Genomic DNA, 25736 nt, shown 5'->3' with positions numbered 1-25736 from the left:
TTTTCAATCCCTATATGACCGCTTCGCTAGCGGCGGTCATAATAATACCTGCAAAACACCATTGTCAACGTCAACAGAAGAGGTGACTTTAGAATGCCTTCTACACAGATTACAAAGAAGAATATTCATGAAACACAGTTTGATTCCTTTTTTATTCATTGGGCAATGTCAAATATCAACTAGATGTACCGCATAGCGGTACGAAATATGACCGCCGCTCAGTCCTGTACATCCGTTCCGCGAAAATAAATCACACTTCAATTTGTCTCCATATTCACTTTAGATCAATATCACACCGGAATTCTCCTTTAACACATATGACACGAACAGTGTATAAAACCTAACTGCACCTACACTTTTAATGTAATTGTAGATAAAAAATAGTTTCATTAAGATAGTATCAGGGTTCTCAGATGAAACTACATTTATCAAACTAAAAATAGGAAATAATAGAATGTAAAAACAATACCAACCAATTAAAAACAAATTCAAATACTAGCAAATATTTAGCCTAGGCTACTTGGGTCTTTTTATGTTTCCACAGGTTTCACTGATGTAGGCTTAGCTACATCAGACCCTCTTGTGCATACCGGTAATATAAAAACACAGGATCTGTGCCAAACTAATTTCAAAAGGGCACAATAATTAATTCAAGATATAATGAGAATGGATACCTAGGCTATGAAGTTCATCTCCTTGGAAATGACAATCGATTTTACCTCACCACAATGTAAAGGTTTATTTAAATAGAGAATTACCTTGCTAACTAACCTTGGTAACTAACCAAGGTACACTTTACTAGCCTCAGTGGGTAAGTAAGTACTGTAGCAGGTAAGTAGCCAGTAATTCAATGTATGAAGAGGTGACATGAGCTATGAAGGAACAAACACGTTTATAAATGAAGGTTGTAAAATAACACATTTTCAACAAGCTAGACATCAGTTGATGATGATGAATATTTATTTTGGCTTTCTTTTAATCCTACTGAATTTGTAATTATGTATTGGCAGTTCTAATACCGATAGTATGTGGGTGCCTGTGTGTGTGTGCATGTGTACTGTATATGTGTGCACCGCCATCTACAGGCCAATGAGTGTACAGTCACTAAATGTACACATAACCTAATTTTTTTTAGACCCCCCCATGGATGAAATTCTACGAAACGTGGCATACCCCCAGAGAATGCCAGGTCAATCATACACATAATATTTGGTGCAGTTCTGAACATCTTAACTGAAGATAGGGGCGATTAAAGCAGAATAATATTGCATTTTCATTTTTTACCGGGGGGGTGCAAATCACAAATGAGTGATTTTGGGCCAGGTTGATGTGGGCCCTTGAGACCAACATACCATAAAAGATTCTTCATCCTCAGTGCCACTGTTCAGGTAGTTATTTAGGAAAAACTGCTTTTTTTGCGGTTCGGGGGGCCCAGCACGGGGGGGGAGTGGCCCCCGGGGACAAAACGAAATTTTTCCGTTAAAGTCTAGTGGGGCTACATACCCACCAAATTTCATGTGCCCCGGTGGTTCGGTGTCCCGGGTATCGTTGACCAAAAATTCAGGAAGTAGATGACGGGGAAAAAAAAAAAAAAAAAAACTTTGACAATCCCTATATGACCGCTTCGCTAGCGGCGGTCATAATGAATGAAAAACAATGTCAGTCCTCAGAATGACACAGTATCCACTGTGAGTTTTAACTTGGGTGCAGCTGTGGCCTACTGGTTAGGGCTTTGGGCTTGTAACCGTAAGGGTTGCCAGTTCGATCCTCGACTCAGTAGGAAAATGTGGGCGGGGGAAGTGGTTGAGTACTGCTCTCCCATGCCCACATCCACGGCTGAAGTGCCCTTGAGCAAGGCACCTAACCCCTCACTGCTCCCGAGCGCTGCTGTAGCAGGCAGCTCACTGCTCTGGGGTAGTGTGTGCTTCACCTCACTGTGTGTTGTGTATGTTTCACTAATTCACAGATTAGGATAAATGCAGAGACCAAATTTCCCTCACGGCATCAAAACGAGTATATACTAATATACTACAATTGTGTATCTGATGTCTTTCACATGCAACTGTTTATAAGCATCTTCATGTCCTTCTGTTAACAGATGAGGGATACAAACAAACTGAAAATACCACTATGTTCTACCACTATGAACAATGTATTAACTCACAAAGAAATCTATAAAATGTCTCTAAAAATATACAGTAGGTGTATTTCCAGCCAATACTTCTTGGTAATTTTATTTGCATTTACCTATTAATTGTGCTTATGTAAAACCTAAAATATTGGCAGTGCTCAAGAGGTCCCAATACAGTCCAGGGAAAAAAAGTCCCTAAAAATAGAAGTGTGATGAGAAAACACCAACTGCTGGGAAGGTTTGGGAAGGAAAAGCTTCAGCTCAAGGTTATAAACTATTTGAGGTCATGGCATGCAGAATGAGATATAAACACTTGTTCGTTTTTTTTTTAAAAAAACATGCTTCTTTTAAATATGCTTATTAGTTCGTATTGACCATTCACTGAAACACAAAAAGAACATACTGAATATTTTTTATTGAGCAGTTAACATATTTTGATCAAACTCAATACAAGCCTCAAATTCCAATTCGTATTTCATTATACCTTATTCGCATGGTGGCACCCAGATCCGCAAACAAGATTCCAAATTGTGTAGGCTACTAGAAATTATTCAGTGGCCTTGTCCAGCAGTTGTAGCTTTTGCTAGACATCACCCAGCCACCCATCAATGACTAAACGTATACCCAATTGTTTGTGCTGATTGCACCGACATTTGTCCTAGGCTACTATGTTCATTTGTTACACATGTGATACCCAGCTCAATCAATGTGTTTTGTGTTTCTATATTTTTACATTTTATCTGCTATGCACATGACATCAGTATGATGGAGTATTAGGGCCACACACAAATATTTTTGCCATGACGAGACATTTGGACATTAAACTTGACATTTCGAAAATGTAATATTCAATATTACCGATGGCGTCAAGGGGGTGGGGCCCCCCAAATCAAATCCGCCGGTTTTATTTCTGTCTCTTCAGTGGTTATTTACAAACTAGCCTATTAGCCTCAATGTTCCTAGCTCTAAATAGAACGGTATTCAGCACTAACTCAAGAAGAACAAATGAACGTTTTAGATTCTCAAAATCTCTATCCAATAAGAGTAAAAGAAACAGTATATTTACAGTGTATATCCATATCCACATACACTATAATATAGACAAAAGAATTCGAACGTCTGCCAGTAGGCCTACACCCACAGGCACTGTGTGAATCATTACATTTCTCGTTGCTGTGCCTTTATTTTAAGAAATCTTGTCAGATATATGTAACCGTTTTAGAAAAGCAATAAGCCACTCAAGGGAAATCAGTGTAACCCATGGCCTGTCGGGGCTTTTGCATTGCTTAATTATATGGGGTACATGCTTGAACCAAAAAGAGCTTCTTTTAGAAAAAGTAGCTGAAAAGATGTTAACATAGAATTGCAAAATGTCTTAGCATACTGAGGCATAAATAGTTCCCTTCACCTACCCAAGCTCAACCTGTGGAAAACAAAATCATTATTAAACCAATTAAGTCCACAGTGCATAGAGCAATGTAGCAATAAAGCAAGACATGTTCAAATGATTTTAGCATGACTGACTGGCTCTCTACACAGGAGTTTCTACACCATCAAACACCTTTGGGATGAACAAGAACAGATATAGTGAGCAGGGTCTCCTGTTTCCAAATCAGTGCCTCGCTTTATAAATACATTTCTGGATGAATGGGCAAAAAAGCAAAGGGAGATCAATTCCATTTGAATCTCTAAAGATTAAGAATGGGTTGTCATTGTGTGTGTAAGGCATCACATTACTTTTGTCTATGTAGTGAATGCATATATTAATTTCAATATCAATTTTCTAAATAACGAGAGATAATTGTTGACCACAACAATGCATACAGAATAGGCCTATGTAATTCTCTAAACACTTCTTTAAACACAAACACTTTTTAATTGTTATAATTGACAACATTATATATTGTCAAATGTTGTACACATGCATCAAAACATTTGTACATACACATTTAGCACATTGGTTTATCCAGTGTGGATAAATATATCATTTATGGAAATCATTTGATCTGTAGTTGTTGCATAATGTTTCTGAGAAAAAAAGCCCTGGATTGCTGTTTTTCAACTCAGATAATATATAATTCAATTATCAGGATTAAACAACTTAAACAAAACAATGTGTCTAAACTAAGAGTAGTTCTCGAGCAGTTAACATATTTTGATTAATCCTAAGACCATTTTAGGCCTCACATTTTAATTCATATTTCATTATACCTGTGCATTTCGGTGTTTGGACATTCTCACAAAGAGTATGGAAACATATGCGTTTCCATTTCCATTTTAACTTCTTATCTTCTTCTTTGTGACCTTGCGTCCAGTGAATAATTAATAGGACAGATATCTCAACAACCATCACTACATTGATAACTTTTTGCCAACTCTTCAGGGCTGGGATGTAATTGGTCAGTTATGGTCTGGGGTGCAGACCTTAGCCTTGTCCGGCCTGTATAAATACTGGAGGGTTTAGGTCAGATTTACATCGACAAGATAAATCAGCAATAATGAGGTCTCTGGTCTTCCTTGTGCTCCTCGGAGCTGTTTGTAAGTACAACTGCTAAACCACTGCTCTTGCCTGCTGTGTTTTTAGCTCCACTCTAAAAAGATGCCACTAGATATTCATTCTGTTATTTCTGAAACAATGTTGTTTCTCTGCAACATGTTGTTTTGGCCTTGTGTGCAGTTGCTACCACTATTATTGGTCTCACCTACTGTATACCTGTGAGGCTTCCTATATACCATGTAGTGTTTGACTATGGTACATGATTTCTTGTGTGCAGTTGCAGAGGAGGATAAGATTGTTGGAGGGTATGAGTGCAAGGCCTACTCCCAGCCCTGGCAGGTGTCTCTGAACTCCGGCTACCACTTCTGCGGTGGTTCCCTGGTCAACGAGAACTGGGTTGTGTCTGCTGCTCACTGCTACAAATCGTGAGATTACTTTTTGTTCTCGTATATATGATATATAATTTTGTGCTTGTATATATATATATATCATTTGAATATGACCGTCTTTTAATTCAACTGATGATTTAGATCTTTGTACATGAATTAGTGAACTGATTATTTCTGTCACACTCACTCTCTCTCTAGCCGTGTGGAGGTTCGCATGGGCGAGCATGACATCACTTACCGTGAGGGCTCTGAGCAGTTCATCAGCTCCTCCCGCGTCATCCGCCACCCCAACTACAGCTCTTACAACATCGACAACGACATCATGCTGATCAAGCTGAGCACGCCCGCCACCCTGAACCAGTATGTGCAGCCCGTGGCTCTGCCCACCAGCTGTGCTGCCGCTGGCACCATGTGCACCGTGTCCGGCTGGGGCAACACCATGAGCTCCGGTTAGTATGCCACAATAAAGCCTTCCTCATCTAGGCCTAGTCATCATCAATCGTGTCAAAAGTGACAAATAGTCACTTGCCTCGGATCCCCTTCAATACAAGCACTCTCCTATTTCACCTCTTAAGTCACTGACAGGAACCAGCTTCAGCCTAGTCATCATCTGTGTTTATTATTCCTGACTTCCTGATTCCAATGTCTTCCCAACATGCACCCCCTTCATTACTTCATGCAGTGAGCGGTGACAGGCTCCAGTGCCTGGACCTCCCCATCATCTCTGACCGCGACTGCAAGAACTCCTACCCCGGCATGATCACCGACGCCATGTTCTGCGCTGGATACCTGGAGGGAGGCAAGGACTCTTGCCAGGTAAGACACATTCATTCACATTCTCACTATTTCAAACGCATTGCAAATGTCTATTTATTTTCGTACATACCTGTTTCACACCTTCAGTAACAGAGCTGCTTTTTGTCAAGCTCTTTGACACTTAGCAGGCATTAAACGTGTTTTGAATAGTGTGTATAAAAGAATAACCATCCTCTCTCTCTCTGTGTGTGTCCATCTCAGGGTGACTCTGGTGGCCCCGTGGTGTGCAACGGTAAGCTGCAGGGTGTTGTGTCCTGGGGCTACGGCTGTGCTGAGCCCGGAAACCCTGGTGTCTATGCCAAGGTGAGATTCAGTGCATATCATTTACAAAATAACTACTGTCATTTACAGACTGCTACTGTAGTACTGCTTATGGAATAGCATGTGAGTAGGATTTCTTTCAATTTAATTGTATGCGTCTACATTTTGCGATTTATCAATCGTAATACACATATATTATTATATTATTATTATTATAATATTATATATTATATTTTGTGACACCACTCCTACTGACACAAGCCTACTGACCATATCATAGCTGATATCAGACTCAGGATTCCCATTCTACTCTCCTCTGCTCCGTTTTATCGATGATCAATTATCTTTGGTCACTCCCTCATATCAAATGAACTTCATTTAGCGGATGAGTCCATCTTGTGATCACTATTGCTAACCAGCCATTCTTTCTACAGGTCTGCATCTTCAACGACTGGCTCACCCAGACCATGGCCAGCTACTAAATCGGACCTCTGAATCATAATCTGAGTATAGCTCTGATGGAAAAGATCTTGTAAACTGAATAAAATCAATGAAAACATATTCAGTCTGCTGTGCTTTTATGTGATATTTGTTTTGTTGAAGAAAGGTACCTAAACCATCAAATATGGTCTGTGTTGATAAGTGAACAAGTCCTTAAATAAGGCTGAATTTGAAAGATGGTCTGGGCCCAGAATGGGGTTTGCCCACGTTGCAAAAACATGATGTTGCAGAAAAATAATGAGGAAGAATTAGAACAAAAGGGTTCCGGTAGCTTTGCAAATGCCTAGCTTTTGCACAAGACTCTACATACACGTACATACAGTATACTCTGTAAGTGACAAATTATGACATCTAGATGGTGTTGTTCAGGGAAGCAGGAGATATTTTCAAAATGTGAGGGACCAAATTGTGAGCAGAAACCCAAATAGTGAAATCCAACTTCCAGATATCGGACCACCTCTTCTGACCCACTGTTAACCATTATAATATTTTAAACTGATAACATGATAAGATTGTTTTCAAAATGTTTTGATCAAAATTGTCAAAATGGGCAGAATACCAGATCTGCCCTCAGACCAGCTTCTTGCTATGTGGGAGGTCTCAGCTTTTACGCTTATGCAATTCTACTTTTGAGTTATTTCACACTGCTTGGGCCAATGGTTGAATACTGTAAAAGCTACATGGGATGTTGATATTTTATGAATCCATGAATGAACAGTGAGTTTATGAGTTTATACAGGTCATCATACTGTATGTCCGTGCTCCAAACACAATCAAATAGTTAGGCCTTAAATTGTCTGGTATAAAGTTGTCAATCAAATTACCAAATCAACATGCACTCTCCACTAGTTACCATTTATTGATGTAATGTTAGAAAATGTGAGGGAACACTTATGGCTTTACAAGTTACCAGAACACATGGTGAAGACCAAAGAAGTTAACAGACAATTATGATTCGCAACTTACTTAGCTGTTATAATCAACTATTAGTATTAACATTTATATAAAATATATATACAAATATATAAAATATATATACAAACTATTTAAAATGTCTGCCGAATATTGAAACAAACATAATATACTACATCACTTCAGGCAAATGCAAAACTATTTCTTTGATTTGGGCTAAATAATTTCCCCATTAAAAAAACTACTATAGCCATACTGTCATATCTGACATACAGTATGCATATGCATGCAATATGCCAGTGTTTCTCAAACTTTTTTTCTGGGGACCCACTTTTTAAAAATGACAGACTATCGCGACCCTATTCGTGACTATGGTAGTTAACAAACTAGATCAGTGGTTCTCAAACTTTTTCTTTCATTCCCCACTTTTATCAAGGGGGCATTCTCGAGCCCCACCTGCCCCTCATCGCTCTAAGAAAGTGGTAGGTCAAGCTTAAACTTGTCAAATGTATTGAAATAATGACAAGTTCTAATTATAACTCAACAAGTTCTATATATTAAACTCAACATTTCGAGAATAAAGTTGAAATATCATGTCGACTTTAATCTCGACGTGTCGACATTAAACTCAACATTTTGAGAATAAAGTTAGTTTGGAGAGAGAACGACCGCTCGACATGATTGAGTGTTCGAGTGCAACAATGATTAGACATAGGACTATATCATGTGGACAAAACATATAACATATTAATTAACCTACGTTGCTCAGCCAAATAGGCTACTTTGCTGTTACAAAGGTCCTATCACGGAGTTACAGGCAGGGGTGAAAGTAGTTTTTATTTCTTGGTGGTACTATGATATAGAGTTATAATGCGCGCCCAGAGCGCGCGCCGAAAATTTCACTTAGCCTAATTATTTATTATTTATTTATTTGTTTATTTACTGTATTATAGTCTACTTATCAAGCATTCACTAGGACTTCTTATCACTCTAGTATCACTCTTTAACCAACCTGCATCTGTTTTTGATTATGAATAAATTGCAAACACTTAATTTCAACATTTATTCATTTATTTAACCTAGTTACTCTGCTCGCTCCCACTTCCAATCATTTTTTTTTATATAGGCTACTGTATATCATGAAATACGTTTCTTTGAGTCATGCCTTTTTATTTGGGAGACTGCAACATACTTCTGTCCGCTAAAACACTTTCATTATTGCTGCGCAAGATCTGGTTAAGCCGTACACGCACTGTCTGTCTCCTGTCTCTCCAGCGAAACACTGCACACATAAAACCAGAATAGGCTATTTAAACATCAACATATTTTTCTTTAGCCTGTATGTTTTTTTTTATTTGGGAGACTTTCCAAGAAACGTCCGTCTGCTAAAACACTTTGGATACCAGTGCACGTTGGCGCAATTACTGTAGGCTACTGTACGCGCGCTATAGCTTGCTCGTTGTCTGTCCAGCTGCACGGGAGGTTTAGACACAATTCAGATACAGTTCAGAACGATGTATATTAAATATATTTTGGGGGAAACGTGTTGCTTCTTACGGAGCCCGGGAGAGCTCACTTTAAGTGATATTTTTTCTGGTCGTGATAATTTGTGAGCACGTTTTCCTTTAATTAAGCCCTCGAATTAATAAAACGTGAGCACGTTTTCCTTTAATTGAGCCCTCGAATTAATACAACGTGACCCCGTTGTAGGCCTAAATTGAGCTCTCGAAATATGTATTTAGTAATTCCCGACATTTTCTCACCGCTCGCTGTGCTGTGGTGGCAACTTCGTGTTACCTTGACATGGACTAGGCCTACAGCTGTCTGTAACAGTTCATATTGGTAATGTGATGATAACCGTAGGCAGCTAATTAAAGACTTTAGGTGGTCATGGTTTATAGCGGACTTCTACTCTTTGTAGCAGGGGCACTGTAGTGTCAACCGCCAGCTATGGAGACCCATAATGGGGAAATTCTATAGGCTACAAAGGCTACTCGGGCTCTGTTGTAATGACCGGTTTCCACTATCTCCTGGATTGTTGACTTAACTGTGAGGTCTAGTAGTCAATCGAAGCACATCACAGCGACAAGTGTCGTGCCACTCTTAACAATGCAGATTCGAACCTCTCTGAGACACAACCACCAGGACTGAATAAATTTACAGTTATTTATTACAAGGGAGCAGCAGCAGCAAGCATACAAGCAGAGCCGGCAGAAGATGTTAAGGGTACAGTGTCAGGCCCGAGCCCACCCTCTGTTAAAGCCCAGGATATCACCCACACAATGCCCGCAATACCAGTTAAGCCACTAGAAGCCTAACTCTGAGCAACAAGAACATCACAGGACTCTTAAGATAAAATAGCCCACACACACACACACTCAATCACAGCAAAGGGAAATATCATTACCAACACACAGGCTAGCACTAGTAGAAACACAATATTATTCACAGCACTCCAGAATGTACCATTCAGAATTGCATAGCAATACGTTTAACACCAATAAAGCCACATAGGAATAAGCACACAATAAATCACTTCAGTCCAGTTTGTTCTTAATTGCCACACAGGTAGACAATTGTGCAATAGGCCCAAGCAGTTATAAGGAGGGAGGGCTCACCATGACACAGTCCACGCCCCCTCCGCTGTCGCGCATTGCTGGCCCCCAATCAGAGAAATAACATTGGTCGGCGGCACCCTCCTCGCCGACCAAGAAAACAACAAATCCCACAATGCACTGGGTGGGGTAGCAGCGCTGTCTCCGTGGAGTCCGCCTCCCTGCAGCCAGTGACGTTAGGGCACGCTCAGACTGCTGTCCAAAATGCGCAGAAGACTTCCTTGTCGGCAGGCGCGCTCTTCCACGCAGCAATCGCCCTCGGGGGGAGAACAATGTTTTAATACTTCGTAAACCTTGAGCTGGCTCATCCACACTAAGACAGAATGATTGTTTTACTTTCCTTTAGCAGACGTACGATCGCGCATATCAGCTGTCTCCTCTCTTCAGTCAGGCTGCACAGCTCCAGGAAGTCGGCACCCCTCGGGAAAAGGACAGTTCTTAAAACTTAGACAGATGACCGATGGCCCACTCACACAGCAAGACAGCAGATAAGCAAAAGTTACTTTCCTTCATGGATCGCTAGTTTGCGTCCTCTTAATCAACCCGTCAGCGGTCAGTCATCCAGCAGTCTACCTCGCATCAGCTGTTGCTTCAGGGTCGCGTCATCAGGCCAGCCCTAGGTTCCCCCCCGTTCTCACTACAACCTCCCCTTTCCCTATAAAAAGGATTTACCTTCCCATTCTCCCAATCGCAAACCCTCACACACCCCAGTCCAATTAGTCCATCCACCAATCACAGTTCCACATGAGAAAGCAGGAAAACGTCCATCACAGGGAATTGTTCATTGTGCACAAATAAGCATTTTCCCCCAACATCAGACATTTATACATAATAATAATAATAATAATAATAATAATAATAATAATAATAAACCCCTCCTGACTGTGACATTCCCCCCCACTAAATCAATGGTCGTCCCGACCATCACTCACGGTACCTAGCTGGCCGAACTCCCAAGTTGGGTCGCTGTGACCGACGGGCTCCAGAGACAGAGCCCGCCTCCTCCTCAGACAGAGCCCCCTCCTCAAGCTCAGGGGCCATGCCCTCCCTCATCATTGTGGTTCCCCCTGACCCGGGCTCCCCTCCCAGGACAGGTAAACCCACTGGCCACCACCCCAGCTCTGGACCCTCTACTCTACGCTCCCCTGCCACCTCACCTGCATCTCCACGAGTCCCACTCCGGTCCCCCCAGTCAGCAGGCTGAACGCGCAGGTGGTTGCGGTGAATAGTGCGGGTGGGCCCCTCCCGGCCTTCTGGGCGCAGGGTGTAGACTGGACGGTCCGCTGAGGGTTGGTTCAGCACCACATAGGGCCTAGGATCCCAATGGTATCCTAGTTTCCCCCGGCCACGGCGGCGGAAATCCCGGACCAAGACCCGCTCTCCTGGAAGCAGCGGCAGGGCCCTCCGGCCCCGATTATGGCGCCGCTGATCCTGCTGTTGCCGCTGTTGAGTCCCCTGGCGCACTAGCTGGTACGCCGAGGTTAGGCGGCCATGATGCTCACCGATCCACTCGAGGGTGTTACCCCTCCACTCCGATCGGTGTACTCCCATCAGCTGGTCGACCGGCAGCCGCGCATGCCTACCAAACAAGACAAAGAAGGGGGCCAACCCAGTAACACTGTGGGGCGTGTTATTATAGGCATGCGTCAGCTCCGGTAGATGCTCCATCCATCGGCCCTGTTCACGTTGGCTGAGGGTGTTGAGCAACCCCAAGATGGTCTGGTTCATACGCTCACAGGCTCCATTGCCCTGTGGGTGATATGGCGTGGTCCTCACCTTGTGGCAGCCGTAGAGTCCACACAACTGCTGGGTCAACTCAGCCTCAAACGCAGGTCCCTGGTCGGTCAGAATCCTCTCTGGGCACCCGAATGATTGGAAAACCGTGGTCCACAAGACTCCAGCTGTCGTCGGTGCTGTCTGGTCCTTTGTAGGCACTGCGAATGCAAATCTGGAGAAGAGATCTACAATGACCAATATGTATGGATACCGGTCACCAGCCCGGTTCAGCGACAGGTAGTCCAGGGCTAGTGTCTCCCACGGGTAGCTGCTGTCTATCGAGCATAGCGGTGCCCTTGGCCCCTCCACGTTGCTATTGAGGCAGCACTGGGTGCATTCCCTTACCCACCTGCGGTTGTCTCGGTTCATACCATTCCAAAACACCCTCTCCCTCAGTGCAGCCAGCAGTCGGTACCCCTTGGCATGACCCAGGGCCTCACGGTAGCGAGTCCAAACCTGCCTTCTGTCTGCCACCGGCACCACCACCGCAGTCACCTCTCCCAGTGCACCTGAGGCCGGCCTTTTACACAGCAATACCCCTTCCATTACAGTTAGGTTAGGCCATTCTCTTAACAGCTGTCGACCAGCCAACTGGAGGGTCTGCCGCTCCACTGCAGATGGTTCATGCCCCTGCTGCTGCCACCGACGTATAAGTGTGAGGTCCGGATCACTTCCCTGCCGCTCTGCCCATACCTCCTGCGTACCTCCATTAGTTGGGGCCTCGACACGTCCTGCCAGCAGGGCCTCTGGAAGCCTGGACAGCGCTCGTTTATGACACAACGAGAAATCAAAATTATCCAGTTGGGCCACCCACCTCTGCTCCACAGCCCCCAATTTTGCAGTCCGCAAGTGGAGCAGAGGCCGGTGGTCAGTAAACACTTGGAAGGTTGCCCCCCAGAGGTAATCTTTAAATTTGTCAGTCACTGCCCACTTAAGAGCGAGGAGCTCCAACTTAAATGCGCTGTAATTTTGGTCTTGTTTTTCAGCATCGTGCAGGCTGCGGCTCCCATAAGCGATAACACGCTCCCTCCCTCCCTGAACCTGAGCTAGTACAGCCCCCAACCCATGTAAACTAGCGTCGGTATAAAGTCGGAAGGGCAGAGTAAAATCGGCATACGCCAACACAGGAGCCTTCACGAGCGCCTGCTTCAACTGGCTAAAGGCCCGTTCACAATCCGAGGTCCACTTGATGGACCGAGTCTTATGCCCCCCTGTACCCCTCAGCAAAGCATGCAAGGGAGAAGCTTTCTGGGCAAAGGCAGGGATAAAGCGGCGATAGTATCCAACGAACCCAAGGAATGAACGGACCTCACGCACCGTTGTTGGGACTGGCCATTGTTGCACTGCTTGGGTCTTGCTGGGATCGGTCGCCACCCCACCCCCTCCAACCACATGGCCCAGGTACTTTACTGACTTCTGTAGGAGACGACACTTGGAAGGCTGCAACTTCAGCCCGTGGTCCTGCAGCTTCAAGAAAACTTGTCCCAGATGTTCTAAATGGGAATCAAAATCAGGCGAGTATATGATCACATCGTCTAAATAAATGAGTAGAAAATCGTGAACCTGCCCTCCCAAACACCGCTGCATTAAACGCTGGAACGTAGCGGGGGCATTACATAGCCCAAATGGCATTCTTTCGAATTGATACAAGCCCACAGGTGTGGCAAAGGCAGTCTTTTCCTTATCTGATGGGTGGACTTCAACCTGCCAGTAGCCACTGGCCAGGTCGAGGGTTGAATACCACTCAGCTCGTTTCAGGCAAGTCAAGGTCTCCTCCACGCGAGGAAGAGGAAAGGCATCCTTGTGCGTGACCTCGTTCAGCTTGCGGTAGTCTACGCAAAACCGCCAGGACTGGTCCTTCTTCCTCACAAGTACCACCGGCGAGGCCCAGGGAGAGGAGCTTTCCCGAATAACACCCCCCTCCAACATGCCCTGTAGTAGAGTCCTCAATTCGGCGTAGAGGCTGGGTGGCACGGGTCGGTAGCGCTGACGTATGGGGGCAGCATCTCCCGTCGGGATAGTATGATATACTACATCAGTGCAGCCATAATCTTCCTCACTCTGTGCGAATGTACCTTGCCATCGGCCCAGTAGACCCTCGAGCTGTCGCCGCTGTAGAGGGGCCAGGTCTTCCGCCTGATGGACCAGAGAGGCTAAGTGGTCAGGGAGGGCACTGCTTACAGGGCAAACATCCACCTCCACCACAGTCTCATCTTCCCTCCGGAGCACCAGCTGGTTGGGCACCTGGATGTCCTCCTGAGACAGCCGCAAGACCCTCGCCAAGGGGCGTCGAGGAGGCAGTTCGACCGGATATGGATGGGGGTTGCACACTCGGAGGAGGACCCGTCCATCCTGAAGGTTGGCCACCGCGCGCCCCACACACCATTCCTGCGCCCCATGGTAACAGTCTTCTAGAAGCACACTCTCTTGGTTGGCTCTCGGCACCTCAGGGACATGAGCCCACACCGCAGTCTCTGTCTGTGGAGCCAACCGCACTGGCTCGGCCGTGCGGAGGCGGGCTACCCCCAGACTTGGGCCTCGGCATTCTTCTGCCCGCAGCCGGCGGCAAGCTGCGAATGCCCGATCCCATGCTACTGTGGCTGCCCTGGGGAGAGTGGACTTAAACAAAGTAAATTGATGCCCCCCCTGCTGTCGCAGGCCCTCCCAACAGTACTGAATGACATTCATGCCAAGCACCCCATAAGTGGGGGGTAGGTAGTGATCTTCTACCACCACCACGCCTTTCCCCCGGACTGCAATGCCACCCACTTCAAAATCTAATAATGCATAGCCCACATATGGGAGAGCTAGTCCATTTGCTGCTTTAAGAGTTAGCCATGGGACATCTTTAGTATCTTTCATTTCAATATCTCCCAGATGCTGTTTGAGGAGACCACGGCTAAATAAGGTTACTTGGGACCCAGTGTCAAGGATGCAAGGGAACCGCTTACCTTGGACCAGGACCTCGACCTCAGGGCACTGTCCTACGAGGGCCGTCTTCATTGGGGCTTCCGCGGGGCTACTGCCGTCTGCAGAGGACGCCACTCTGCGATGGTCGACTGATCCCTGAGAAACACAATTGCGCTGCATGTGGCCAGCTTGGCCACACCGGAGGCATATGGGCCGTCCCTGGTCGTCCCATTGAGGTGTTCTATCTCTCCGGCGGGGGCGGGTCCCTTGTGGATGGCTACTGTTATTGCTAGCCGGGTCAGGTTGTCGAGGTGTTGGCCCGGGAGCTGTTCGTTGAGTGCGCAGTTCTGCTAAGAGAGAGGTCTTCATGTCGTTTACTTGAGCACGCAACTCCTCCACCAGTTCAGTGCGCATTGCCTCCTTGAGGCTACCCCAGTCTTGCAGCGGGTCGGTTGAGGACTTCGATCCATGGCTGGGCTGGGGCTGAGTCGGACTGTTATACGTGCGGCGGGTCTCCACATCCATTGGTGCATGAGCCTGTTGCGTTTCTTTCTCCATAGCCTTTGCCTCCTTGCATGCCTCGTCAAAAGCCAGTGTGGGTTCCCTGCGTGCTCGTCTCTGCAGTTCCATCTGTACAGGGCCAGGCTGTAGTCCAAGCACCAACTGGCTTCGAAGCATCTCATCATCGGATCCCACAGTCGGCTCTTTCGCACGCCACCTGGAATGAGACTCGCGGAGACGCAGTATGAAAGGCCCCACCCCTTCCCCTGCTTGTTGTTGACACTTAAAAAACTGTGCCCTTAACTGGCTTACTGTTACAGCATCCCCATATATTCTTCCTAGGGCCTCAAAGATATGATCAGCTGTGTCTTTCTCTGCAGGGGGCAACAATAACACCTCTCTCTTAGCCTCACCTTGAAGTGCACTTAGAATAAAATCAACTTCCTGTTCTGCTGACAAAGTCTGGGCTCTCAAGTAAATTTCCATTTGACTACGCCATTCTGCTAGCGGGGGACCATTCTTTTCCCCATACTTGGGCACCCATGGACCCCCTAAAAACCATGGTACCATCATCATGTTGTTGATTACAGGTCCAGCTGCTCCACCGGCCTGCTGATCTTCAGACATGGTGCTGTGTCTTAAGAGAGGTCCTGCCGACTAACGCCAAAATTGTCGTGCCACTCTTAACAATGCAGATTCGAACCTCTCTGAGACACAACCACCACACTGAATAAATTTACAGTTATTTATTACAAGGGAGCAGCAGCAGCAAGCATACAAGCAGAGCCGGCAGAAGATGTTAAGGGTACAGTGTCAGGCCCGAGCCTACCCTCTGTTAAAGCCCAGGATATCACCCACACAATGCCCGCAATACCAGTTAAGCCACTAGAAGCCTAACTCTGAGCAACAAGAACATCACAGGACTCTTAACCCTCTAGGCGCCACTGTCGAGTTTACTCGACAAGATGCGGTACTGAATAAAACGGCCGATTTAGTCAAATAGGGTGTCATATTTCGTTCGACATCCACTCCACTAGGTGGCAAACATGTCATACGTCATCCCCGAGTCCGAAAAAGGTCATGGTTTAAACAAAAGTTTTGAGCTACAGCGTATTGAATCAGTGCGTGCAATACCGGAGCTAGTGTGCGTGTGAGCCACTTAGTCAGAGCGATATTGTCAACGTTAGCGAGTATTTGCATTAGATTATCGTCTAATGGCATCAAAAAAGTTTACCTGAAATGAAGTGTTGGGTCTTCTATTTGCGGACCCTGATTCTGAAGGGGAATATCTGCCTTCAGGAAATGACGGTGATTCGTTTAGTGAGGCTTCAGATGCGTCCCTGCCTTCAATGATGCAGCTGGACAAAGTGAGAGTTTACTCCATAGTTTAGCTTACACCAAGCACAAACGTTGAATCGTTTGCCCAATGTCACTGGTGGGAATAATGTTTCACGGGTTCGGAGTGTTCATCGGGAAGTTAGCAGGGTGTTAGTGGTGTGGCGAACAAGGCTGGAGGTAGCCTAATAGCGCTAGCTTCTGTCTTTTGCCTCTCCACAATCGCGGCGACAGTAACGTGGTGGAGCCTTTGTCTAATGCGACTGGGTATGTTAGACGAGGTCGAAGTGCTCATAGGAGAGTTAGGGGGGAACGTAGTGGCAGTGTGGGGAGTCGCAATGAGAATGACAGTAGGCCTAGTCCGAGCTGCGCAAATTCTCTCCACTCGACGCGCGCGAGGCAGATCTGGCCATGCTGCTCGCATGGTGGAGGTGGTGACACGCTCTCTCCCTCTCCCTCTCCCCCCCACACACACACACACACACACATTAGGTCATGCATAGTCTATCACAAGATGATGGGAATGCCGGCCCTGTATGGATAGGGAGTCATTATCTCTACAACAAAAGGCCTGCTACATAAAAAAAAAAAAATGTCAGCCATTTATTAGTAATGATTTACACTGTTGATTTGCTATCTATTTCCCTGATCATTTAGGACATACACTATGTGTTCCTTTTTGTGTGTTCATGTCCTTGTGATGTGTGTGTCTTTGTCAGCTAAGAAAAAAAAACATCAACAAAAAGAAAAAAAATACTAACATTGTCTCTTGTCTTGTCTCGTCATCTCACTCCTGATCTGTGCCTTGCCGTGGCAAATGAGCTTTTGAACTAAACAGGTCTTGTCTACTTGTGTTTGTGTGTCATCTGAATAATCTATATGTGCCCCATACATGGAATCAGAGTGCCTACTGTATGTAGTAAATGGAAAATCTCTACAGCAAAAGGCCAGTCTACTGCTACATGCATTTGGTTTGTTTCGGCCATTTATTAGTAATGATTTACACAGTTTGTTCACTACTTACTATTTACCTGAGCATTCAGTATTGTGCAATATAGCATACAGAAGGTGAGGGACATTTTGGGGGGAAAGAAGTGGTGCATTTTATCATTCAAACATGCGACTTTTCATGAAAATTCTATAATCCAAGATGGCCGCCACCATATGACGTCATAATATGCAAATTAGATATAAACATTTAATCTCTACATAAACTTTGGGTCATCCTTAATATTTCTCTAATTTACAGAAAGTCTCTATCTCTTATCACTTTTAAGATATAGCCTTTTGAAATGAAGATGTCAAAATTGATCGTTTCGGAAAAAAACCTCTGGCGCCTAAAGGGTTAAGATAAAATAGCCCACACACACACACACTCAATCACAGCAAAGGGAAATATCATTACCAACACACAGGCTAGCACTAGTAGAAACACAATATTATTCACAGCACTCCAGAATGTACCATTCAGAATTGCATAGCAATACGTTTAACACCAATAAAGCCACATAGGAATAAGCACACAATAAATCACTTCAGTCCAGTTTGTTCTTAATTGCCACACAGGTAGACAATTGTGCAATAGGCCCAAGCAGTTATAAGGAGGGAGGGCTCACCATGACACAGTCCACGCCCCCTCCGCTGTCGCGCATTGCTGGCCCCCAATCAGAGAAATAACATTGGTCGGCGGCACCCTCCTCGCCGACCAAGAAAACAACAAATCCCACAATGCACTGGGTGGGGTAGCAGCGCTGTCTCCGTGGAGTCCGCCTCCCTGCAGCCAGTGACGTTAGGGCACGCTCAGACTGCTGTCCAAAATGCGCAGAAGACTTCCTTGTCGGCAGGCGCGCTCTTCCACGCAGCAATCGCCCTCGGGGGGAGAACAATGTTTTAATACTTCGTAAACCTTGAGCTGGCTCATCCACACTAAGACAGAATGATTGTTTTACTTTCCTTTAGCAGACGTACGATCGCGCATATCAGCTGTCTCCTCTCTTCAGTCAGGCTGCACAGCTCCAGGAAGTCGGCACCCCTCGGGAAAAGGACAGTTCTTAAAACTTAGACAGATGACCGATGGCCCACTCACACAGCAAGACAGCAGATAAGCAAAAGTTACTTTCCTTCATGGATCGCTAGTTTGCGTCCTCTTAATCAACCCGTCAGCGGTCAGTCATCCAGCAGTCTACCTCGCATCAGCTGTTGCTTCAGGGTCGCGTCATCAGGCCAGCCCTATAATATAATAAAGCTTTATTTGTATAGCACCTTTCATACACAGAATGCAGCTCAAAGTGCTTTACATTTGAAGCATGTAACACAATAGTAGTCAGTCAGTCATTATCAATCACTTTTCTTTGCTGTTTATGATATGCTCAGCAACATATCAAAAATATAGAAAATGACGTCATAAGACTGGCAGCCTTAACCCTCTTACCCCCCACAAGCACGCCATATGGCAACTGTGGCAAGGAAAAACTCCCATATTCCAGGAAGAAACCTTGAGCAGAACCTGACTTAATAGGGGGAGCCCATCTGCTTCTGGCTGGCTGCGCCCTCCAATAGTAGCAGATGTAGAATAATCTGAAAATGTAGTCTACAGGATAAGATGAGTTAACTAAAGGCTTTCCTGTACAGGTATGTTTTCAGATCTTTTTTAAAAATATTTACTGAACTCGCCTGCTTGATGTACAGAGGCAGGGTGTTCCATAGTTTGGGGGCATAATGGATAAACGCAGCTTCTCCACTTTGTTTGTGGAGCACTTTGGGTACGATTAAAAGATTAGAATTGGATGATCTAAGTTTCCTTTGTGGTTGATAAGATATTAAAAGCTCAGAGATATATGAAGGTGCTATGCCATTCAGAGCTTTGTAAGTAATTAACATAACCTTAAAATCAATTCTATAGGAAATAGGGAGCCAGTGCAGTTCAGCCAACACAGGGGTGATGTGTTCTCTCTTCTTAGTCTTAGTTAAAAGTCTAGCCGCAGAGTTCTGTATGAGTGCCAATTTCTTTAGATGTTTTTTGGGAAGACCAGTGAAAAGTGCATTGCAGTAGTCTAACCTGCTAGTGATAAAGGCGTGAATTAGTTTTTCTGCATCTTGTTGAGTTAAAAAGGGCCGCACTTTGGCAATGTTTCTCAAGTGGAAATAGGCTGTCTGAGTAACTTTACTGATATGGGGCTTAAAACTTAACTCTGCATCTAAGATGACACCGAGGCTTGTTACTTTTGGTTTGACCTGGTGTGCCAAGTTCCCCAGATTACTAAGAATAATATCTCGCTTTAGTTTTGGTCCAACCAGAAGTACCTCTGTTTTGTCATCATTTAGTTTCAAAAAGTTTTTGCTCATCCACTGATTAATGGAGGTTAGGCATGCAGTGAGGGAGCAAAGGCCATCTGGGTTAGTTGGCTCAACAGAAAGATACAATTGGGTATCATCTGCGTAGCTGTGGAAGTTTACATTATGTTGACTTATGACGTTTCCCAATGGAAGCATATATAGAGAAAATAGCAGGGGACCAAGGCAGCTCCCCTGGGCCACACCAAAAGGCAAGTCATGTTTTTCAGATACATGATCTCCTAGACTGATATAAAAATCTCTGCCAGTAATGTAGGTTTGAAACCAGTTTAGAGCATTATCAGAGAGACCCACCCACTTCGCAAGGCGGTGAATTAGGATGCTATGATCAATGGTGTCAAATGCCGCACTCAAATCCAGAAGAATAAGGATTGAGACTTTGTTTGAGTCGGTAGCTAGTCTGAGATCATTGACTATTTTTACTAGAGCCGTTTCTGTGCTGTGATTTGATCTAAAACCTGATTGGAATTTTTCAAGGATACTGTTTTCGTTGAGGAAGGTATTTAACTGATTACAAACAACTTTTTCAAGTACTTTGCTCAAAAACGATAGATTTGATATAGGCCTGTAGTTGCTCAGATTGGTATGGTCAAGATTTGACTTTTTAAGTAAAGGTTTCACAACAGCGGTTTTAAAAGCAGTTGGAAATATACCTGTTTCTAATGAGGTATTTATTACCTTGAGAAAAAAGGGAGCTAAGCCATCATATACTTTTTTGAGGAATGTAGTAGGGATTGGATCTAAAACACATGTTGAGGAGCCGGTTTGAGTTATAATTTTACCAAGCTCAGATTGAGTAATAGTGCTAAAGGACCTTAATTTTGGGGGGCTGTTTTTGGGTGTACTATCAAACATATTACTTGTGTTACCAATAGCCTCCCTTATAGAAATGACTTTGTTTTTGAAGAAGTCTGCAAATTCTTCGCATCTTAGAGAGGATGCCTGACTGAGTGTATCAAAAGGTGTTTGATGCAATAGCCTATCAATGGTAGAGAACAACACCCTAGAGTTTCCACTGTTTTCAGCAATTACCTTAGAGAAGTGGTTCCTCCTCTCATTCCGAATAGCTCTATTATAATTTGCAATTTTTTCTTTTAGAATGGCACGGTGAACCTGTAACTTAGTTTTTCTCCATGTTCTCTCAGCTTTCCTACATGATCTTTTTAGATCATGGATATTTTCGTTCATCCAAGGTGTCAGTTTGCTACAGGGCCTTTTTTTAGTCTTTAAGGGTGCCACTCTGTCAAGCAGAGCGCCTAATTCACGATTGAGAGCCTCTACCATTTGATCAATGGGATGATGTAAAATATCTAAATTTATGGAGTCTATAAGAGCTATGAACTGCTGTTCTGCTCTAATGTCCAAGAGTCGCGATTTGATTGCAATTTCGGGATGAATTTTTGGAGTATGTAGTACAATATTAAAAGATACACAATGATGATCAGACATATTTATATCATTTACTGATAAGTCTGTGACTTCTATCCCTCTGGAAATGACTAGATCGAGGGTGTTGCCAAGGTTGTGGGTGGGTCCTGTAACATGCTGCTTTAGCTCTAAACTGTCCAACACATTAAGGAACTTACTGGCTTTAGCATCAGTTGTCTTATTGACATGAATATTGAAGTCGCCATTTACAATTATCCGATCATAGCTAGTGATGATGAGCGACATAAGTTCAGAAAACTGGTCGAGAAAGCCAGTCCATAGTTTAGGAGGGCGGTATAAGGTTAATAGAAGTACAGCTGGGTCAGCCTTCAGAGTGAGGGCAATATACTCAAAGGAAGCGAATTCGCCAAAGTTGACTCGTGTGCAGCTATATTTGTTTGAGAGAATGGAGGCAATTCCACCACCTCGTTTGCCTTGTCTAATTGAGTGGAAGAAATTATAATTTGGGGGACAAGTCTCAACAAGAACAGCTTCGCTGTCTGAAGTCAGCCAGGTTTCAACAAGAAACAGAAAATCCAATTTTTTTTCACTAATAAAATCATTGATTGCAAAGGTTTTGGTAGTAAGTGCACCTATATTTAGTAAACCCATGTTAGCTGAAAATGCCTCTGGCTTTTGAGGAATATGCTGAGGTATGGAAAGAATATTTGTTAGGTTTCTAGTTTTAAATTTGTCTTTTCTTTTTACTATACGTTGGGTAGAAATCAACGTTGGAATAGAACTATAAGCATAAGTCATGCTATTGCATGACACAGCTTGATCTATGGTAGTAGTATTGTATGTTACCCTGCAGAAAACATTCCCAGACTCATCCACATGTATAATGCCATTCGAATCAATACCTGGGGGGCGTGAATCTGTAATATTTTCTACAGAATGTCAATGTCTCAGTGTGGACGCTATGTTGTCAGAGAGTAGCCTGGCTCCATGTTGGTTTGGGTGGAGACCATCACGCTTCAGCATACTGGGCCTCTCCCAGAACAAGCCCCAGTTGTTGACATAGGGGATGCTTAGGGAAGCGCAGTAGCGTTTGAGCCAGGTGTGGAGATCGAACAGTCTGGACCATCTCTCAGCACCTTTTCTGTAGGTAGGGAGAGGCCCAGAGATGACAAAGCGTTTTTCTGTGCCCATCAGAGTGGTGATGAGAGTTTTGTAGTTTTCCTGCAGTGCTACTGACTGCTTATCTCTGATGTCGTTCGTGCCCACGTGTACGATGATGTTGTTGACCTTGGTGTGGCGGGCCAGGATGCTTGGGAGTTTCTGCTGGATGTCAAGGACCTTGGCACCAGGGAAGCAGTAGACCTTGGAGGGACCGCTACATGATGGGGGAATGCAGAGGTCTCTAACCATGGAACTGCCGATGACCAGGGTGGAGGTTGATGAGGTCCGGGGAGGAGGGGGTCGGGGGGGCGCCGACTTTGAGGAGGGACCAGGATGGTTGTCTCGGGGCTGGAGGGGCTCCTCATCCTCGGTCAGAATGGCATAGCGATTTTCCAGTCGTATAGGTTGGGCTGGGCCTGGGTGCCGTCCGGACCGTCTGCCGTGCTTGTGATGCTTGCTTCTACGCCATGGCTCAGGCTGGTGTGGAGTGGAGCTGGCCAGCAGAGCAGGCTTGGTTCTCAGCAGAGGCCGGGGAGAGGCAACAGGGACAGAAGTTGCATTAGTGCATGGCATGGTTAAAGTATTGGAGGACAGAGTGAAATCAGGGCATCTGGCATTTGTGTGTGTAAGAGAGGTAACGTTACTTACGGAGAGAATGGTGTCGAGGAACTGTTCATCCTTCTCAATCTGATGGAGGGTCGCTATTCTGGCTTCGAGTTCCACTATCTTTTCGCTGAGAAGGACGCATGAGTCGCAGCCTGGTGCACAGCTGAGGGGAGGCATCGTGTCGCGGCGAGGGCTCGCCGGTGTCAACTGTTTTTTAAACGTTTGTTTGCTAGTTGACTAGCAACAGCGATATCCTGCAGTTCCTTGATAACTCGAACACAGGTAGCGGGTAAGTAATCTGAGAAGATCTCACTTTTATATTGAGTCACTAGTTTTGAGAGACGTTAGAAGGAATTTGATGCTTTCTTCTTCCAGATATCGTTTCCTTGGCCCGGTATTATTTGCAGCCCACGTTTAACGTTAGACAGAAAAGTTTGACGATCAAGGTTATAGAGTCCGATAATCCAAAGCCTCGAGCAACAACAGTTTATGCAAGAGTTTGTTCACGAGATATAATCGGTAGCCAGTAAATCCGTAGAAAGTAGATGGTAACAAGGAGATTTAAGATAGATAAGTTTGGAAGTTTAGGTAGTTACATACGGAGCACGCCGACCGGAACCGGAAGCCTAGGTTCCCCCCCGTTCTCACTACAACCTCCCCTTTCCCTATAAAAAGGATTTACCTTCCCATTCTCCCAATCGCAAACCCTCACACACCCCAGTCCAATTAGTCCATCCACCAATCACAGTTCCACATGAGAAAGCAGGAAAACGTCCATCACAGGGAATTGTTCATTGTGCACAAATAAGCATTTTCCCCCAACATCAGACATTTATACATAATAATAATAATAATAATAATAATAATAATAATAATAATAAACCCCTCCTGACTGTGACACAAGCTCCCAAACAATTACAACACGTAGACCTACTGTTGGTACAAATAGGCTACTGCGTATTATTAGTATAGCCTAATACCCACCCAATACAATAAGGTTCCCTCTAGCGCCCGATGGCCCTCACCATATAACCCACGCGCACACCAATGATGCACACAACGAGGTAAGCTTTGATACGGACTATGAAACGGGAGACATAAACAGTGTCGTTCACGATGCTCAGCTTCTCAGGCTATGTAGCCCAGCTCACACCGTTCGCGATAAACACCACAGCTCTGCATACACTTGGACCTCAACAAACACTCAAAACTTCGCCAAACATTCAGCTGGACGATGTTGGCAAGGGGCCTGTACAAACACACACAATCATCTGCTCTCCCACCTACAGCCTACCTAACGGGGCTATAACCAGGTGCACTGCAATCAATGAGATTCCCTCTACGTCACTACAAGCGACACACCTCCCGACGTCATTCCCGGGGATACCCCTTGACACCACACTATGTTTTTGTGCACAATTTAATTTCTTCGAGCCCACGTTTTAATTATTCGTGGGTGCGTTTTAGTAGATCGAGATCTCGAATATATTATAACGTGCTCATGTTTACATGTGTCAAGACAATATTGAGTGCACGTTTTACAAATTGTGGCCACGTTTAAGTAGATCGTGCACACAATGTTCTATAACCATGTTCACAAATTGTGCTCTCGTTTTAATAAATCGTGCCCTCGTTTTAGTAAATCGTGCGCTCGTTTTAGTAAATAGTGCACTCGTTTAATAAATTGTGCCCTCGTTTTACTATGCTTAAAATGAGAGCTCAATGTAGTAAAATGAGCTCACACTATAGTAAAACGAGAGCACAATATAGTAAATTGTTTACACGATTTAGTAAACCGAGCGCACAATTTAGTAAAGCGAGCGTACGATTTAGTAAAACGAGTGCACAATATAGTTAAACGAGGGCACAATTTAGTTAAACAAGAGCACAATTTAGTAAAACGAGCGCACAATGTAGTAAAACGAGCGCACATTCTCTCAACATGCAAAACATTTTGCGATGACCCCTCTAGGGCTCCGTAGCTTCTGGTAATTTGACGTTAGCAGTTGTGTTGTCATGCTGAAAGTGCTATATTTTTCAGAGACAGTATAGTTTTCTTTCCGGTACGGCGTACAATCGCCAAATATTTTAGTGGTACTCCGTACCGGCCAGTACCGGCTTATTTTCACCCCTGGTTACAGGCGATAAATGCGATGGTCAAAAGTAGCCTAAACGTCATTAGCGGTGTATTTATTTATTGTAGGCCCATTATTAAAGTGTTCAAAGTGTTCTAAAGGTTCAACTGCATACTAGGCGCTCTCCCCAATCCTTGACTTCACGTTGCTTGTTTGAAATGGATGCAAAACAGCCTATTGCTGAATGTCTATGGAGGGACGAATGAAGCTGTCCTCCCGACCACCCCCATGTAGGCTAGCCTACATGCACACATATGCACACATAGTGCATACATAGCCTAGTGCATAAATAAAGTGCATGCACACATATTCTCTCCCGGGATCAAAATAGTATATATGCTTAGGCTATACCTGTGTTTCTAGCCTCCTATAGGCTCCTATTGCAGGTGAGACATGGAAAAGCAGTTTTAGAAAAATGAGTTTTGCCATGTTATCCTATGGAGAGTG

General features: G+C 44.6%; 2 protein-coding genes across 4 annotated transcripts; one reads left to right on the top strand and one right to left on the bottom strand.

Moving 5' to 3' along the window:
* Positions 1 to 1163: 1163 nt before the first annotated feature.
* Positions 1164 to 6653, top strand: LOC121720259 (trypsin-2-like). 3 transcript variants are annotated; one of them, XM_042106255.1, is made up of 6 exons: positions 1164 to 1189; positions 4906 to 5053; positions 5216 to 5466; positions 5700 to 5833; positions 6035 to 6136; positions 6529 to 6653. In XM_042106255.1, the coding sequence occupies exons 1-6, from the start codon at positions 1183 to 1185 to the stop codon at positions 6574 to 6576; spliced, it is 690 nt and encodes a 229-aa protein (XP_041962189.1). In that variant the 5' UTR covers positions 1164 to 1182; the 3' UTR covers positions 6577 to 6653. The 3 variants fall into 3 exon arrangements, with proteins under 3 accessions (XP_041962189.1, XP_041962188.1, XP_041962187.1); XM_042106254.1 differs by lacking the exon at positions 1164 to 1189 and adding an exon at positions 3674 to 3718; XM_042106253.1 differs by lacking the exon at positions 1164 to 1189 and adding an exon at positions 4460 to 4669.
* A 4393-nt stretch (positions 6654 to 11046) lies between these two features.
* Positions 11047 to 16224, bottom strand: LOC121720042. The gene has a single exon (XM_042105875.1). It carries the CDS (start codon positions 15934 to 15936, stop codon positions 11047 to 11049), a length of 4890 nt encoding a protein of 1629 aa, XP_041961809.1. The 5' UTR covers positions 15937 to 16224.
* Between the last annotated feature and the right edge of the window lie 9512 nt (positions 16225 to 25736).

This window comes from Alosa sapidissima, chromosome 10 (assembly GCF_018492685.1).
Source record: "Alosa sapidissima isolate fAloSap1 chromosome 10, fAloSap1.pri, whole genome shotgun sequence".
Taxonomy (NCBI): domain Eukaryota; kingdom Metazoa; phylum Chordata; class Actinopteri; order Clupeiformes; family Clupeidae; genus Alosa; species Alosa sapidissima.
Note: the sequence above shows the minus strand (reverse complement) of the source record. Positions and strands in the feature narration are given on the sequence as shown.